This window comes from Hydra vulgaris, chromosome 15, assembly GCF_038396675.1.
Source record: "Hydra vulgaris chromosome 15, alternate assembly HydraT2T_AEP".
Taxonomy (NCBI): domain Eukaryota; kingdom Metazoa; phylum Cnidaria; class Hydrozoa; order Anthoathecata; family Hydridae; genus Hydra; species Hydra vulgaris.
In genome coordinates, this window is record NC_088934.1 from 44630609 (window position 1) to 44649604 (window position 18996).

Sequence of the window (18996 nt, forward strand, 5' to 3'; positions counted from 1 at the left end):
ATTGGACCATAAAAATCAGTTTTCCTCATGAGCTTTTCCATTTCGCTATGGGCATAATCCACCTCTTGGACGCATGAATGATCTGGAAGGGAATATTTCATAGCGATTGAGTTAATGTTAAAATTGTCTCTTAAAAAATGTAAAACAGCATTTGATAATATACAGTTCCGATTTTGAGGAACACAGGAGTCAGACAAAGTAATTAAGTCACTTACGTCGTTTTCCTTTGCCACATCACTCAAAATTTTGCTAAAGGCACTGGCAAGTTCATTGCAGCTTCTTCTCGCCATTGATTCAGTCCATAACGCACAGTACACTTTTTTGGTTGTTGAAAAATAAGCTGTCAAGTTATACACGCTTAGCTTTCTAAGATAAAACGGGAACTAATTACTGCATGCGGAGCCAAAATAACATTTTGAAGGTCAAAAAGTAAAACCGGAACATTTTTATCTTTTTTTTCGTCAGCACGTATATCTCTCGTTTCTTTTTTAAAAACTTGACGTCTTATAATGTTTTCTCTCAATTTTTCAGACATAGTACCAGTGTTTTCAGCAACTTTAAACTTCTTACAAAGGTCGCATCTATCCTTTTTGGAAATGTGAAAACCAAGATTGAATTCAGTGGAGAAAATATGGTAGTACATTTTCGTTTATATATTTCTCTTTGTAAAGATTATACATTTTTGAAACATTAAGGAGTGACTCAAGAAATTCTCTAATGATACTTACACGACAATAATGTGACTCAACTGTTGGAAAAGAATTTATGTGATCCCTTGCTATGTTGGCATCACTGTGAGGTGTACGTTTGCCTTTCATGATTTTATATGAAAAAAATATCTATGGGTGTACTTTCTTTTTGAAAAAAATTGTTTTTCAGCGTGGTCATCAGTTTCTTCACTTGCATTTTCACTATCTTTGTTTTCCTCATGGTTTCTTTTTGGTTTAGCAGCGGTTGTGCGATCAGTCGAAGTAATAAAGAAATGCCGCTTCTCAGTGGCTGAATTTAAGGCATAAAATGATAAAAAAATATCGTTTTGTTCATCTTCTGATATTTTCTTAGCACATTCGTAGGGTAGAACGGGGTGAGATGGGACATGGGGTGAGATGGGACTTGGCAATATCTCAGTGAAAAATTTAATAAAGCAAAAGTTTTTTATATATGTTATAAGTTTGCAATAGCTTCTTCATATTATTGTGTTTTTTAAGTTTCAGAAGTATTTTTTTTTCGGATTATTTGCGAATATGTAAAAATCTAACAATTTTCCTGGATTTTGAAGACATCATTAATATCAAATATTTATGTGTTGTTTGCATATACTTTTATGTTTATGGTTTTTAATTATTCACTATTGTTTTATTTAACTACTGAAGAAATATGATTAGCATATGGCTACGAGAACTATATAAAATAAAGGTTTTCTCACACCTACTAGTGATGGGGTGACTTGGGACAGGAGAATTGGGGTGAAATGGGACACTGTTCAATTTTATCATTTTTTTAATTTACTGTACTTTAACTTTTATAATCAATATTTTTGTAAACAAGCAAGTGAACAGAAAATTATGTTTATGTTTATGATAAGATTTCTATGTTTACTTTATAGTAAAGTGTTTTCTATCATAGAAAATAATATTATTATTATTATTAATAATAACAATATTGGATTTCTTTGTTACTTTGTCCTAAAGACATCTTTCACAATAAGTATTGTTTTAATGCCAATCATTTTTGTATTTTAAATTCAGTTTAAATAAAGTTCTTCACTATTAGCCTTATTAAATTTAATCACATTATAAGTTTTATAGGGTTGTGACACTATTTTATTTTCATTAAAATAAATTTAAAATTTATAGCCTAATCTGGATTTTGGTTAATGCAATTAAAAAGAGCATAATTTTTTTTAATAATGGAGTGAGTAATATGAGTAACAACGAAAAAGTAAAAGTCGAACAACTAATTTCAATCGCACAAATGTAGATACTTTCTTCAAAAATCTTGACAGTGTGCAGAAGCGCTATAACTTTTCTGCTGATTGCATTTACAATATTGATGAAACAGGTCTGACAACTGTTAATAAGCCAGTGAAAGTGATTACTGGTAAAGGAGTAAAGCAAGTAGGACAGGTAACTTCTGCTGAAAGGGGAACCCTAGTTACAATGGTGGGTTGCATTAATGCCCTTGGAAATTTTATTCCACCGTTTTTGATATTTCCTCGTGGCCACTTTCGTAGCCATATGCTCAAAGGTGCACCAACAGGTACAAAAGGTGATGCTAATCCTAGTGGATGGATAAATACAGTAATTTTTTTGAAATGGTTTGATCATTTTGTGGAGTATGGACATCCTAGCAAGGATCATCCATTACTTTTAATAATGGACAACCACAAAACTCATATATCGATTGAACTGATGGATAAAGCTAAGGAAAGCAATGTTGTGCTCTTGACATTACCACCCCATTGCAGCCACAAACTCCAACCACTTGACAGAAAGTTTATCAGAATGTAAAAGAAAAAAAGAAGATAAAGATAAGAAAAAGAAAAAAAGTTACCCCCTCAGACATCAACGTAAAAAACGCAACGCAAAAATTTAACATGACAATTCATCGGACTATAGTTTTAAACCAATTTGTATGGTTTTTGTGGAAAATTTAAAGCACAGCACGCAAGCAAATTTTTTTGTCCCACCTTACCCCGTTCTTCCCTACTAACAGTTTGCTAGACAGTTTTTTTTGTTTGAATGATCTTATTCATTACTTGTTTTCTCTTCGACTTGTATAATTTTTACCAGCTTGGTATACCTTTTTTTTTATTATTACATCCCCAGGTTTCAGGTTTAGATATTCGTTTTCGGAATTTTTTCTTTAACGTTTGTTGAACGTGATCCCTAGAAGAGTAATATTACTTAGTTGAAAATATCTCTAGTATATTATTACATACTAATTGAATCATTCTTAAATAGTTAAAAATGGTTCACTTGGTATATAATAGTAGATTTTAATGTTAAAATTACTTTTTAGATGAAATTTTAATGATAAAAACAAACCATAAATATATTTTTAAATATTTAAGATTTATAGGATGATCGAGAGGGAACACTACATATTTCGCTAACTTGTTTATCACTAATTCAGCATCATTCGTAGGTTGTACATTCATGTCTATCTAAAAATTATTTTCAGTTTGTGTTACATTAACATTATTGGCATTGTTTCCAGAAGCTTCTTCTACAATATTTCGTTTAGAATCATTTGCATTTCTGGTTAAATTGAAACGCCTCTTCTCCCTGTTTAAAAATGTTAACAAGTAAAAATCTTTTTAAACAACTTTTTCAAAGCCTTATAAATTTTTTTAATATGAAAATGCATGGCCAAAGTTACACAAAAAAATTATATTAGGTTACTAACCGTCTACTTAAATCATAGCAGTCTTCGCCTCTTTCATTGGTTGGAGCTACAAATTCACTATCATAACTGCTTTTGATATCAAATACTACTCTTTCCATTTTCTGTTGAAATTTTACATAAAACGAAAACTAATACTTTTCAAATTGTCTTTTTTTTTTTACTTTCAAACTTTCAAGAAAACTTAGAGAAAAATATTTTTCAAATCATTTTTTAAATCTTTTTTTCAACTACGCAGCCTGGTTTTTTCCTATTGCTCCAAAAACGTTTTATTGCAAGTTGTTTAAATTTTAATATTACTGATATTTTTGATTTAACAAGTTAAAATAAGTAATTTTGTAAGATCAACGGTCCAAAGTGCACATATATCGACAAACCGTTGTAGATAATTAAAGAAAAATGAACAAGTATTGACTTACTTTTTGGGGTAGGCACTGCAAAATATAGTTAGATCGACTTACCGTAAGGGAATGAGGCGGCAAATTGTACTTGCATTGACTGCAAATTTATTAATGCAAAAACATCATTACTTTAAAATAAAAAATTGATTTTAGCTCATAAATCCCCTTTTATTTTGAATTATAGTAGTTACTTTAATGCTAATCGAAACCAGTATTTTGTTTCACAATGTTACAGGTGTCAATTTGAGTTATGTTATAAAAAAGATTTTTTTTAATTTTCAAATAATAGCTTTAATAACATTTTCCCCTACATCAGTGTCAAATTAGAACACTTATTTTTGATTTTCAGATCTATTTTTTATATGGTTTTTGATGGGTATGAAGTTCTCTATCATAATAATTAGCTAATAAAAACCAGCAAGAGATTATGCAGTTATAGTTAGTTTGAACCTTGTCAAACTAAATATTAGTTAAATAAAGTTGCATATAGAACTTTGGCACATCAGCAGCTTGCTAGTTTTGCGCTATATCGCTGTAAACTTTAGTTTATTTTGTTCATCATGATTTAAATGCTCTAATAAAATAATAAAGTCAATTTTGGCAAAAATGTCAGTAAGAACCTTGTCAAACCAACGCGGCAAAGAGCCTTTACTTTGTTTTTCAAGCCATCTGTAACTAAGTTTATTGTTTTTTAAATCGTATTGAGCGCAATTAATATTACGAAGTTTCTTGCTAACTGCAATCATGAGTTAAAAAGTATGATTTTTTTTCTCGTGGAAAAATAATTCTGTACAAGCGAAAAGTGCGTTAGAAAAATATAATCTTTTGGTTTGGGGTTATCCAGCAAAAATTTGTTCTCATTGCGACACTTGGAAATTAGTTCGCTTTTTTTGTTTAGGATTTTTATACAATAAAATTATTCGTTTTTTGTATCAACATAATAGGCGTTTTTTAGTTTACTGTTGTAGGTCTTTATGATGGCAGGCAGACAGGGCCGTAGTGAGATCAAAAATCCTTTCCGGCAAGGAGAAAAAATGCCGCCTCAAATTCAATAATTTTTTTTATGTTTAATTTGATTCAAATTTTGACAAAACTACTTAAAGCACATTTAAAATCAACTTTAAATCGTGCTTTGTGGTTGAAAGTCATTGAAAAAATTACCAGGCATTAGTTTTTCTAATAAATATTAAAATTAGACACATTTAAACAAAATTTATTTTTCTAGCTTTCAATGATGCAAAGTTATCAATAATTTCATTGTAACACAGAGATTTTTGCCAGGGGATTTTCAATTGACACAATGGCAAGATTAGTCAAACGTTCTTGACCCATGGAGGATCTTAGATAATTTTTCAAAAGCTTAAGTTTGCTAAAGCTACGTTCACATGATGCCACAGTGACGGGTAGTGTGAGAAAGATTCTAAGAGCAATTTCAATGAAAGGGTATGCCTCAGTCAAAGAATAGGTGTGCATAAATTGCAAGATTTTCAATAGATCTGCGTTTTTTAAATCTGGAATCAGGACACTGGCTTAAAACTTAAAGCTTTCAATTTCAGATAGAAATTGATTAGCATTAAGATCACGAACATATTTTTGACAAAGTTTATCTCCACATTTCTTCAGATATTCAACTGACATACTTGCAAGAGAGTTACCATTTAGAAACTCAAAATCTGATGAAATCTCAGCCATTGTTTCAAATCTCCAGTGTAATTGTGTAATTATACTGTCAAAGATTATATTACAATTAATTTCAAAATCTTTTACTGGAGGTATGTGTAAACTTTCTTCCCTTGTTGCATCATCAAACATCCTTTTTGCTTTTTGTTTTCTTTTGATTGGAAAGATGGCTTCAATGTCAAGATCTTTTGATATTATTTCAGTTTTTTTCATGCTGTTATGAATGCCCCTGTCTCGAAGGTTTTTTATAGAAACAATCAGACCAGCAATTTTTTTGATGCAATATCAATTGTCATATTTTTTGATTGTAAGCTGCGATTCTCTCTGTCAATTAATGTAAGTATCATGTTCCAAAGGTCAAGCTAGCAAAGAAACTCAAAATCAACTTGAATCAAAATCTCTCTAGCTCCGGACCTTGTTTCAGCATTTAGCAGAGAATCATTACTAATTTCTTGTAAAACATTGTAAACATTTGTGATTTGATTATTTAGTGGATGGATAGCCTCCTTTTTGGCAGACCAGCGTGTTTCACTTTGACTTTTTAAGGTGACTTCAAGTGTTTTCATCAGTTTGTCCCATCTGGTAGTAGAACTTGAGAAGAAATTGAATACTTTTTGAACCTTTCCAAAAAATGTAATCATAAATGGGGAAACTTCTGCTGAATGAACTCCTACAAGATTTAGAGTGTGAGCTGCGCAAGGCACATACCGTGCTAAATTATTTTTTGCAGTTATTTGGGCTTGAACACCAGAATATTTTCCAGACATATTGGCTCCATTGTCATAACCCTGACCTCAGCAATCTTCGATGTTTAATTCATCTTTATTTAAGCTGAATAATATTTCTGAAGCCAGACCAACTCCGGTTTTTTGATGAGACTCAATGAAATCCAGAAAACTCTCTTCAATAGAACATTCTCCATCAGTGACACAAACATATCGGATTATCTCTGACATTTGTTCTTTGTGAGAGAGATCAGGAGTGCAATCAAATAAAATTGAATAATATTTGGCTTTTTTAATTCTCGTGACTATCTCGCTTTTCACCATTCTGCCAACAAGTTCAATTAGTTCATTCTGAATTTGTGGGGAAAAGTGACTAACTGATTTCTGCTTAAGTTTAACATTCGTTATGTGTTCTGCTAAAAGATGATGATAGCGTGCTATTAGTTCAATTGTATTGAGAAAGATTCCACTTTTTGGCTCACCAATATAATTGGAACTGCCTCGAAAAGCCAAATTGTTCTTAGCGCAGAACATAATTGAATCTATTACAACTTTTAGAATATTTCGCCATTTTGAATGTCCTTGTCTAAAGATCTTCCCTCTCTCAGATTTTTTCATTTCTTTCCATGAAGTGAAACACTTTCTATGTTCACAGCTATTCTCATGTTCAGGGATTCAAAATTTAGTTGTTTCCATTCTGAAAAACCTTTTGATGTATCTGCAAACTTGCTTGTCTTTGTGTTTGAAAAAACATGGATACATGGAAAAAAGAATTTTTTGATACACTGTATAACAACCATTGACGATTAACTTTTTCCCCATTAGGAAGATTTTTTTCAAACCAACTAGAACTGAAATGTCTATTTTCTGATGATGTTGATGTGGTAGGATAGACTTCTCTTTTGTCTTGTTTAGCACCATGTTCAACCGAAGAAAGAATTTTTAAATCATAAAATGGAAATCTTAAAATCATAAATGAAAGATTAGATGGAATCGAAAAAAACACTAACGAAAATATAGTTAAAATAAAAAAATTTGAAAAAGAAATTCTAGATATGGCTGAAAGTTTGAACTTCAACGAAAAATTTATTAAAGAACAATTTGAACACCAAAGAAATCAACTAGAGAATGAAAGAGTTGAAAACGAAATTTTAAAAGATAAACATCGTAAGCTTGAAGATCGATCGCGCAGAAATAATTTGCGAATAGATGGCTTAAATGAAGATAAAAAAGAAACGTGGGGACAAACGGAAGAAAAGTTCATTTGTTTTTCCAGCAACAACTTGGAATTAAAGACATTGAAATCGAGCGTGCACATCGTACCGGACAGAAGACAGACGGAAGATCTCGGGCAATAATTATCAAGCTCCAAAGATACAAAGACAAAGTGAAGATTTTACAAGAATCGAGTCGACTTAAAGGGACTAATATTTTCATCAACGAAGACTTTTCGCTAGAGACCGTTTCGATTAGAAAAAAATTGTTTGCCGATGTTAAACGAAGACGCTTTAACGGTGAGAATGTTTCTGTTCGATATGATAAAATTATTTTCTTTAAAATTTTTTTTTGAGAATGATAGAATAAAAGTAAACTAAAATACGCATTCTTAAAAGGAAATTTTTGAGCTTATTTTAAACAATCATGGCTGCATTAAATAATTTTGAATCTCTTGCTTTTAATTTCTTTGAAAAAGATTTTTTTTCCTTGGATGAAAACTTAGACCCCGACAGTAATTTTTATTCTGAGAATTTTTCAGATTGTTCGTATCTTTTTCCAAGCGAATTAGAAGGGTTTCTTTTTAAGAATGTTATTGACAAAAATTCTAATCAAATTAGAATTCTCCACCTCAACATAAGAAGTTTAAATCGTAACTATGAAAAACTTTTAAATCTGTTAGAAGAAACAAAAAATCTTTTTAATATAATATGCCTAACAGAAACTTGGATAACTTTAAAAGATCTAAATAGCGTTTTTCAAATCCCGCACTTCAACATAATTTCATTAGAGAGACAAATAAACATACGAGGTGGTGGAATTTTAATTTACGCACATGAAACACTAAGGCTTATACTTAGAAGCGAGTTGAGCGTTTCTGACTGCGATAAAGAAGTTTTAACAATTGAAATTGAAAACAAAAAACTTATTACCGGCCACCTGGTGGCGTGAGCGAAAACCTAAGCATGTTTTTACAAAAAATTATTAAAAAAGTCGACGCGGAAAAGAAAAAAAATATTTTACTTGGGGACTTTAATATGAATTGTTTTCTTTATAATAATGACTACAAAGTAAAATGTTTTTATGACGCAATTTTTGAAACAGGATCAATCCCCCTCATCAATCGACCTACTAGAGTAACAAAAAACTCAGCGACTCTAATTGATAACATTATTTCAACAGATAATTTTAATAATGATTTGCAAAAAGCTATTTTAAAAACTGATATAACAGACCATTTCCCCATTTTCGTTACAATTAACACCTATACAGAAAAAAAAATTGAAAAAAAAAAAGTAATAAAGAAACGAATTTTATTCAGAATAACTTTAACTCATTCAAAGACCAGCTATCTTTACTAAATTGGAGTAATATAAACATTAATGATAATGCAAATGACATATATGAAACTTTTTTCAAAACTTTTTATTCAGTATATGACGCTAACTTTCCCTTTGTCGAAATAATTGCAAAACCTAAGAGTTTGAACCAGAGCCGTGGCTAGGCTCCCCCACACACCCCAACTGGGGGGGGGGCAGCATTTTTAGGGGCCTTTTTTGTTATTTGAAATTATTTTTTTTTGTATTTTTTATAATAAGAATATTTGAATATATATATATATATATATATATATATATATATATATATATATATATATATATATATATATATATATATATATATATATAGTTACTGTTACTAATAATAAAAAAACATGGCTTTTTAAACACGATATTACCAAAATTAAGCAAGCGTGAAAAAATCAATAATATTTTTCATGTAGTAAAAAAATAAAAAAAATGTTTAACTCCCGAGGTCCGATTTTTATGAAAAACGCGAGCTTTATAAAAATCTCTCAAACCGTTAAAGAGAAATATTAAGCAGCAGTCAATCGTGCGAAGAAATATATTTCTCTAATTCGCATATTTTATTAGGTGCAAATATGTTATTATTTGTATTTAGATTACATATTTCAATGTTTATTTATTTATAAATTATAAATCGTTTTTTATTTTTGGCGATTCACAATTTATCTTGGTAATAATTTATTTTATTACTATGCTATATGTTATTACTTTTGCTTTAATACTATGAAATAAAAAGTCTATTATTTGTTTCAATTAAATCATACGCATTGTTTTTAAAGAAACAAATGTATATAGCATTGGAATGTATATAGCATTGGAAAACTGTTACGCTTTGCATTTGTTTATTTTAAAGTTCAAATGGTTATAAGGCCATTATCATTGAACTGATTTTTTTGTTATTATTATTATTATTATTATTATTATTATTATTATTATTATTATTATTATGCATTGTTAGTTTTTTATATATAAAAAAAATAAAACAATGAAGGTTTCCAAAAAATTATAATTATATTTCGATAGTATATCACGATATAATTATTGGTATGAAAAAAGTGAAAAGTGGTGCCACTAAGAGAAGAGAAAAAGCTGCAGCCAAGGAGGAAATCGCAAATCACCCCAAGCTAACACATTTTTTGAAACCATTAGTTAAAACTAGAAGTGATTCGATACCAACAGAAACTACAATTAATTCTGATTGTCATTATTTGAATACTAGAGTAGAGTCAGATAGGTTGATATGCGAGTCTACGTCAAATGCCATAACAATTCCGCCTATTTTTCTCAGTGATGATCCTTCTGAGTGGCCAGATAATGTTTCTGACGCACAGAGGTGTGACATTGTTAAACGTGGTTTCAAAAAGATCGAAATTGATTTTCCATACAATTTAGAAAGAAGACGATTTTCACTAAACTATTATAACCGGAAGATGAAGAATGGAGAAATATTTGAACGCACATGGCTCATATATTCTTTGAACAGCAATAAAGTGTTTTGTTTTTGTTGCAAACTTTTTGGGATAACTTCTTCACCATTCCGGCAAGGAAGGAACACTTGGGAAGGCTTGTCAAAAAAACTTAAAGAACACGAAACATGCAGTGCACATTTCAAGTGCTTTAAACAATGGATGACTTTACGAAAAGGTTAACTGATATTTTCTTTAATTTATTGCTTTGTTACTTTTTTTTCTTAATTAATTTCTTTTTCCTCAACTTTGGTAAAGCAGGCATTGCAAATCAAGCTACCATAGACGAGAAACAACAAAAGTTGCTTCATAAAGAGCGGATATTTTGGAGGGCTGTGTTAGAAAGGATACTAGACATTACCTTATTTCTTTCTGCAAGAAATCTTGCATTCCGTGGTTCAGACACAGCCATTGGTTCAAAGAGCAATGAAAACTTTCTTGGGGTGTTTGAATTACTGGCTAAGTATGATACCGTTCTCAATGAGCTTATGCAAAGAATTCAGGACAAAGAAACCAAGGAGCACTACTTGAGCAATGACACACAGAACGAGTTGATTAGATTTTTAGCCAGGGAGATTGAATCCAAAAACCTTTCTAAGGTAAAAAAGGCAAAATAGTATTCTATTATTTTAGATTGTACGCCAGACGTTTTGCACAAAGAACAAATGAGCATTATTCTGCGATCAGTAACATGCACTCCTGGAGTAGGTATCGACATTTCCGAAAATTTCTTTGGATATCTCACAGTAAATGATACCACTGGAAATGGGCTTTTCAATGCATTTTTAAATCAGGCAAAAAATTGGGATATAAATATTTTAGACTGCCGAGGTCAATCTTACGATAATGGTGCTAATATGAAAGGAAAAGTAAAAGGTGTTCAAGCAAGGTTTCTGGAAATGAATCCTAAGGCCTTATATGTTCCATGTGCTAACCATTCACTCAATCTTGTTATTGTTGATGGTGCACTATCATCCATCAGTGCAATTTCTTTTTTTGGTGTTCTTTCAAAGTTATACACGCTCTTTTCATCGTCTCCTCCTCGATGGGAAATTTTAAAATCATGCGTGGCAATTTCAGTCAAGCCACAATCAGATACCAGATGGGAAAGTAGAATAAACTGTGTTAAACCACTTCGCTTCTATTTAAAAGAAATCTTAGAGGCACTTGAAAAATTGGAAGAACATGCCTTAGAAAAAAGAGATGGGGCAACTTCCACAGAAGTACGATCGCTGACAGAATATATTAGAACATGGCCTTTCTTATTATCAATCATTATTTGGTATGACGTTTTATTTCAAATTAACAAATCAAGTAAGCTGCTTCAGTCTTCTGCAACCTCTCTCGACATATTAGCTAGTGAAATAAATGCAATAAAAGCGTTTCTTTATGAGTATCGCGAAAATGGATTTTCTGACGCACGTGTTAAGGCATCAGAAATCGCAGAAGTATTGGGCATTGAAAAGGTTTTTTCGATAGTGCGTTCACGAAAAAAAAAATCGATTTATTCATACGAGTGTGCTGATCACACTTGGCAACCTGAACATCAGTATAAAGCAGATTTTTTTTTGCCGCTAATTGATATGTCAATTGCATCAGTAAAAGAGCGTTTTGAACAGATCAGCATTGTCACAAAGCTTTATGACTTTCTTTACCGATCTGAGAGTCTTATCAAAGCTTGTAATGAAAATTCTCTGTCTGCTTATTGCAAAAATTTGCAAATAAAGCTTGCTGATATAGATTCAGAGGATTTAGAATCGGAGTTAAAACGTTTTGTCATAGTTATAAAGGAGGAAAATGCTCTCCTAAAATCTGCATATGACTTCCTAAACTACATCTACAAAGAAGAGCTCCAAGAAACTTATCCCAATCTAGTTATTGCGTTACGAATCATTCTTACTTTACCAGTTACTGTTGCAAGTGCAGAACGTAGCTTCAGCAAGTTAAAACTAACTAAAACATTTCATAGGTTAGTATAAATAATCTTGCTTCATTATACATAAATACGTGTAGCTTTATTTCTTTGTATTTTTAAATAGGTCAACAATGGTTGATGAACGTTTGTCTTCCTTAGCAATGCTGTCTATTGAGAACGAGGTTGCAAGAACATTAAGTTATGAAGGCATAATAAATGAGTTTGCAAGCATGAAAACACGTCGCAAACCCTTTTTTTGATGGTTTGCGACATTCTTCTATTATCTGCGTAATGCATTTACTGTATTTACACTAGCAACTCTATATCAATTTAACAATTATAAAATATATCTAATTGAATTTAAGCGTTAATTTGATTGCATTTAGTCTAATGAACGGCGACGTTAAAATATGTGAGGTACCCAGCTGTTTTGAAGTAATCTGTAAAGTTTATCCACTTTTTTAGAAAAAAAAAATTGGGGCCGTAATGGTTAGTTTTTTTTTTTTGGGGGGGGGGGGGGGCGTCAAAACCACAAGCCACGGCACTGGTTTGAACTCTCCTTGGATTACCAAGGGTAAGGCCACACGGTTAAGGTTTTTTTCGGTTCGGTTTTTTTCGATTCGATTTTAAACTTAAACCCATCGGTTCGGTTTTTTTCCGGTTCGGTTTAAAACAAAATTCGGTTCGGTTTGGTTCGGTTCGATTAAAAACAAAATATGGTTTTAAAGATAATTATTTATATATATATTTTACAACTTTAAAATATAATTTTTTTAAAAATACCCAATTATAAATTAATTTTTATTTTTTTAATGTTTTCTTTTATGTAAACAATTTTCTCGACATTTTCAATGGTCAATGTGGTTCTTCTGGCGGTTACGACATTACCGGCAGTTGAAAAAACTCTCTCTGATGTTGCAGAAGTTGCTGTTATACATAGGTATTTTCGTGCATAATCAGATAGAATTGGGTACTGTAACTTCATTATTTTCCACCATTCTAAAACATTTATTTTTTCGTCTGCTGTTTCGGCTCCTAAATAATGCTCAATTTCTAAACTCAATTTAGTTGTCGTCGAAGCGCTGCGTGCTGAAATATCTTGTTTTAGTCTTTTTTTAAGCAACTGGTGGTGATTAACTTTAGTATTTGGATTGCTTTCATTGTCTATTTTACTACTTGTGATTGGAAGTTTTCCTTTTTTTTTTGCTTTTTCCTGCGTCAATAATGCTTCTTTTATATCATCAATTTTTTTATATTCAATTAAATGCAGGCCTTTGTAACGCGGATCTAAAAAATTAGCATAACAATTAATCAGCTGCTCAGCACCATTGAGAGGATATCTTTCCTGTAGTTCACTTATCAGCATTTTTATAAAAATTATTGTTGCTTTGTCTTTGTGATTTTGCTGGGCAAGTAGTTCTTGGTGCAAGGAATATAATTCAGGTATTACATCTTGGATTGTTGGTCTTTTATCAGCTGATAAACCTACTGAAATATTGTAAATTTTTTCAAGAAACGGAATGCTGTATTCTAATGTCTTCCATTGATCATCTGAGGGGCATGATCTTTCAAATTCTTTATTTGATTTTGCAAGTGTTTTGATCGCTTCTTTGAGTTGAAGGACTGACTTTATGCACATGTACTCAGAATTCCATCGTGTTGTACACGGAACAATCAATTTCTTGGCCTTAATTCCAAGTTCTTCGCATGCACCTTGAAGCTTAGCAGTAGAGAGATAACTTCTATGTGCGTGTGATGCTAAATCTGTGCAGTTTTTAATTGCTTTTGAAAGTTCAATTGAATTTTTAATTGCTTTAAGAATAACTAGCTGGATTGTGTGATCGTTGCAGCGCAACTCTGAGTTAATTTCATCACTTTCTTTAGCAGCTAAAACAATGTTGCTGCCATTGTCATTAACGCAGGCTCTGTGCACTTCTTCCTTTAAGTTCAAATTAGCAATAAAAGTATCCAGGTTTACTGTGATTGCTACCCCAGTGTGTCTACCAGTAAATGGTGTGCAAGCATTGAGAAAACTCAATAAATTAAAATCTGAATTAATGTAGTGAATTGTAAGACTCATGAAGGAATCATTGTTTCAACTTGTCCAGAGATCTGTTGTAAAACTAACTCCAGTCACATTTGGAAAATCTTTGACAAATTCTAGTTGTAACCCTTCCTTAACTTTGTCATACAACATTGGAAGTTTATGACGTCTAAATGTTGATGCAGATTTGACAGTAAATTTATTATTTACTTCATCGATAAATTCTTGAGACCTTTATTATCCAAAACTTCAAAAGGTAGACCTAGAGTGCAGACAAACTTTGTTAAATCTAAGTCAAACTTTAATTGCTTTGGATCATTTAACCCATATTTTTGATTTTTTAATATACTACTTTCAATTGTTGTTGTTTTGTCGTCTTTTTTTATATCAAACTTTCGTTTATTAGGTGCCTCTATGGTTTTTAAAAGATGTTTCTTCCAAGATGTTTCATGTTTGGTTTTAACGTGGCTGGTTATTGTTGAAGTACTGCCACAGTTTATTTTGTAAGATTTAAAGCAAATTTTACATTTAGCTTCAAATTTATTCAGCTTTTCAAAGAATTGCCAAATACCACTTTCTTTCGGCATTTTCAACTTCAATAAAGTATAAATTGCTTGTATGACCGGACTAAAAAAAAAATTAAATAAAATAAACATATATACATATTTGTTTTGGTCAAGTAACAGATAACTAAGTTGATAACAAGTAGTATAAGATTAGAAATTGTTAAAGTTAGATTAAAGACAAAGTAAATCACAAATTATATTTAAAGTATATTCACAAATAAATTTAATTGAAGGCTTATTCAAATTTAAAGTTTACAATTGTTTGTATGTTTATCAAGCTATTATGAAAAATAAATATATGTTAAACAGTAAAACTTATTTGTTTTATTATTTATCTAAATTAAAAAGCAACGTTCTTATAATAAAAATATTATACCATATATTTTAATTTTTAAGTAAAATAAAAAATTACAACAGTTTAGAAAAAAAGTTCAATTTACTCACATGTTACAGTACAATGGGTATCAAAATCTGTTAATAGCCAATATTCTTCTTGGTCCGCAACATTTGAAATAGTTTTGCGGCAACTGTTTACGACTATTTTGGAGTTATGTTTACAATCTCATCTTTTTGACTTATTTTTTTTCTGTGGTTTAATAATACTAAACTTTCATAAATAAAGTTTATTAAAAAAATATAAAATTAAGTTTTATAATTTTTAAAATTTTTATATAGGTTTTTCAGCTTTTTTCGGTTTCGGTTCAGTTCGGTTGATTATTTAAAATATTTTTATCGGTTCGGTTTGATTCGGTTTTCTTAGTTCGGTTTTAACCGAAAGAACGGTTCGGTTCGGTTAACCGCGTGGCCTTAACCAAGGGATTAAAAAAATCATCGAAAATCAAACAAAAGTTGTATATAACTTTTCTTTAAACAAAAACAACTGCAAACGAAAAAATTTACAAAAATTATAAATATTTGTTTGAGAAATTTCGTAAAAACTTAAAAAAAAATAATATTATTCAGAATTAATTAACAAATTTAACAATAACACAAAGCGCATTTGGGAAATAATGAAGCAAATTACTGGGAAAAAAAATCATGCTTAGGTCTTCTACCACAAATGATTAAAATTGATAACATTGTTATATTTGAACCAAACGCAATATCACATGAATTTAATACATTTTTTACTGAAATAGGTCCTAAACTATCAATTAAGATCCCTAATTCCAAAGCCTTATTTATTGACTTCTTATTACCATTGGATAAGTGCGTATGCTCTGATGAGTTGCCCTCTGATTTATTAACTGAAGAACTTGAAAGGGCATTCAAATCTATTAAAAAGAATAAATCATGTGGATCAGATGAAATAAACGGAAACGTGATTATAGATTGTTTCGAGCAATTAAAAGATATTCTCCTTAAAGTTTTTAGCGCATCAATTAAACAAGGAATTTTTCCAGAGCAATTAAAAATTGCTAAAGTGACTCCTATTTATAAAGAGGGCGATCAATCTAAAATAACAAACTATCGCCCCATCTCTGTGCTTTCTATATTTTCGAAAGTTTTAGAAAGAATTATGTGTAACAGAGTATACAAACATCTTGGCAAAACAACTTACTATACGCTAATCAGTTTGGTTTTAAAAAGGATAACTCAACGGAGCATGCCATCATCCAATTTGTAAATGAAATCTCAAAATCTTTTGAACAATCAAAATATACTTTAGGTATTTTTATTGACCTATCGAAAGCCTTCGATACGGTCAACCATCACATTTTACTTGAAAAGCTGAAATACTATGGAATAAATATACAAGTGTTAAGGTGGTTCAAAAGTTACTTATCGAATAGAAAACAATTTGTTATTGGTAATGACAACTATCAAAACAATTACCTAAATATAACATGCGGGGTTCCACAATGTTCAATCCTTGGACCACTCCTTTTTTTAATCTATATAAACGATCTAAATAAAGCAACTAATCTGATGAGCATCATGTTCGCAGATGATACTAATTTATTTGTCTCTAAGAGTGATATTAACGAACTTTTTGCTACAGCAAATAAAGAACTTGAAAATTTATCCCACTGCTTCAAATCTAATAAACTAACACTAAACACCGAAAAAACTAAATGGACACTTTTTCATTCGCTTAAGAAAAAAAATTCCTTACCCTCAAACTTGCCTCAAATCTTTATTGACAATATTGAAATTAAACGAGATCCCGTCACCAAATTTCTAGATGTTTATCTCGATGAGAACATTACTTGGAATCAACACATTAATTATATATGCTCTAAAGTCTCTAAAACATTGGAGTTTTATACAAAGCTCGAAATTATCTCAATAAGATAAATTTAAGACAACTCTATTTTTTATTTATTCATTGTTACTTAAACTATGCAAATATTGCCTGGGGAAGTACTGAAAAAAGTAAACTACCACGTCATTATCGCTGTCAGAAACGGGCAATTCGCACAATTAACTTTGCTGATCGTTTTTCTCATTGTAAACCTTACTTTATTGAAATGAGAATTTTAAATTTATATGAACTCAACGTCTTGAAAATTTTATGTTTTGTTTATATGTGGAAAAACAATCTATCTCCTCCAGTCTTTAAAGATCTCTTCAATTTAAAACCAACCAACAAATACGAACTTAGAAACATAAATTTTTTAAAAAAACCTTTTTGTCACACAAATTTTAATCAATTCTGTCTTGCCTATCGTGCGCCACACCTGTGGAATAAACTTGTTTTGCCAAATTTTGATTTTGATCTAACTAATTCTCTTAATCTTTTTAAAAACAAAGCAAAAAATTTTATTCTTTCTCAAGATAACATTTTACAATATTACTAATCACTTGAAAAAATTTAATTTCTTGTTATTTTAACTTAACTTGTGAACTTTTTTTTCTTATTTCTTTCTCATGTTTTGTATTTTATATTGTTCATAATATTTTGCTAGTTTGTATTATTTACAGTTTAACTCGCGTAAAAGATTAATATATATGTATTCTTCAAAATACCTAGCACTTCACAATTATTGTAAATAAAAAAAAATTAAAAAAGATGTAAAAAACTATATATTTTATCATATTTTATAAGGTCCCGATGACAAGATCCTTGTGATCTTCTTTCGGAAACCTAGTTTATATTGTTAGTCTGCAATATTTATATATTTGTAAAAGTAATTTAACAGTTTATTTTATTGTATAAAGACTGACTTTGTAAACTGAAATATTAATTTAAAAAAAAAAAAAAAAACTTACCCTTTGTATTCCATACGTATTTTTAAAGTGTGCTTGTGTTTTAAGGTTTTTTTTTTTTTGAATGGTTGCTTGTGGTTTGCCCATCTAATTTTCCACACTGTTTAGTGTTGCGAAGGTAAAATTTACCAGAAAATTTTGAAATTTTTTTTACTATTTTTATCATTTAAAAAAAAATCTTTTAAATAAAATTTACTCTCATTGATTTAAGATTTACTGGTAAATTTTACCGGTAAATTTTGAATCAAATTTTACTGGAAAATTTTCATCACTACCTCTGTTGAACCTAAATATGTTTATTACCGGGTGTGTTTGGTAATGATTTAAGATTATAGGCGCTGCATAAAAAATAAAGAGCTCGAGGATTCTTCTTAAGAATAATCGTTTCTACTCTTTTTTACACATCAGACATGTTGGCTCTATTGTTGCGCGCTTGACCTCCGCAGTTTTTTAAATTGATATCATTTTGATCCAAGACGCCCATTATTAACTTGCCTTAAGATTTTATACCCTGAGAAAACTTTCCTTACCTACCCATCTTTTATCAACACCAGAATAGACAAATCGGAGAACTAAGGTGATTTGCTCAGTTAACTAGAATGGAATAGTAAATGGCCGTATGAGCCTTTTTAAACGATGTTACCGTGGACCATTCCTCCGCACTCTCTGATCTTCAAAGTGTAAATAAAAGCTTTTTTTTTTTTTTTATGCCTTTAGAGTCGGCATATTTTTTTCTTGCAACTCAACATTTATTGTTTTTTACGTAGTCAATAAACACAAATCAATAATTTTTTTGATACTCTATTATTATAAAAGAAGAACTCAATAATAATGCATAAGTTTATATATATATATATATATATATATATATATATATATATGTGTATATATATATATATATATATATATATATATATATATATATATATATATATGTATATATATATATATAATATATATATATATATTTATATATATATATATATATACATATATATATAT

The 18996-nt window shown here is 30.2% G+C and overlaps 3 protein-coding genes across 3 annotated transcripts; 2 read left to right on the top strand and 1 right to left on the bottom strand.

The window, feature by feature from the left end:
* Positions 1-6280: 6280 nt before the first annotated feature.
* On the bottom strand, positions 6281-6829 carry LOC136091983 (uncharacterized). The gene has a single exon (XM_065819704.1). It carries the CDS (start codon positions 6827-6829, stop codon positions 6281-6283), a length of 549 nt encoding a protein of 182 aa, XP_065675776.1.
* A 437-nt stretch (positions 6830-7266) lies between these two features.
* On the top strand, positions 7267-10876 carry LOC136091984 (zinc finger MYM-type protein 5-like). Its single transcript, XM_065819705.1, has 3 exons — positions 7267-7477; positions 9817-10437; positions 10521-10876. Exons 1-3 carry the CDS (start codon positions 7267-7269, stop codon positions 10874-10876), a joined length of 1188 nt encoding a protein of 395 aa, XP_065675777.1.
* Positions 10002-12478, top strand: LOC136091521 (zinc finger MYM-type protein 1-like). The gene is made up of 2 exons (XM_065819168.1): positions 10002-10437; positions 10521-12478. The coding sequence occupies exon 2, from the start codon at positions 10925-10927 to the stop codon at positions 12236-12238; it is 1314 nt and encodes a 437-aa protein (XP_065675240.1). The 5' UTR covers positions 10002-10437; positions 10521-10924; the 3' UTR covers positions 12239-12478.
* The last annotated feature ends 6518 nt before the right edge of the window (positions 12479-18996 follow it).

Coding starts and splice junctions, on each gene's coding strand:
- LOC136091521 (XM_065819168.1), top strand. CDS start 10,925: ATGAGCATTATTCTGCGATCAGTAACATGCACTCCTGGAGTAGGTATC.
- LOC136091983 (XM_065819704.1), bottom strand. CDS start 6,829: ATGAAAAAATCTGAGAGAGGGAAGATCTTTAGACAAGGACATTCAAAA.
- LOC136091984 (XM_065819705.1), top strand. CDS start 7,267: ATGGCTGAAAGTTTGAACTTCAACGAAAAATTTATTAAAGAACAATTT. Junction 7,478..9,816: donor AACGGAAGAAAAGTTCATTT/GTTTTTCCAGCA, acceptor ATATTTCGATAG/TATATCACGATATAATTATT. Junction 10,438..10,520: donor ATGGATGACTTTACGAAAAG/GTTAACTGATAT, acceptor TTGGTAAAGCAG/GCATTGCAAATCAAGCTACC.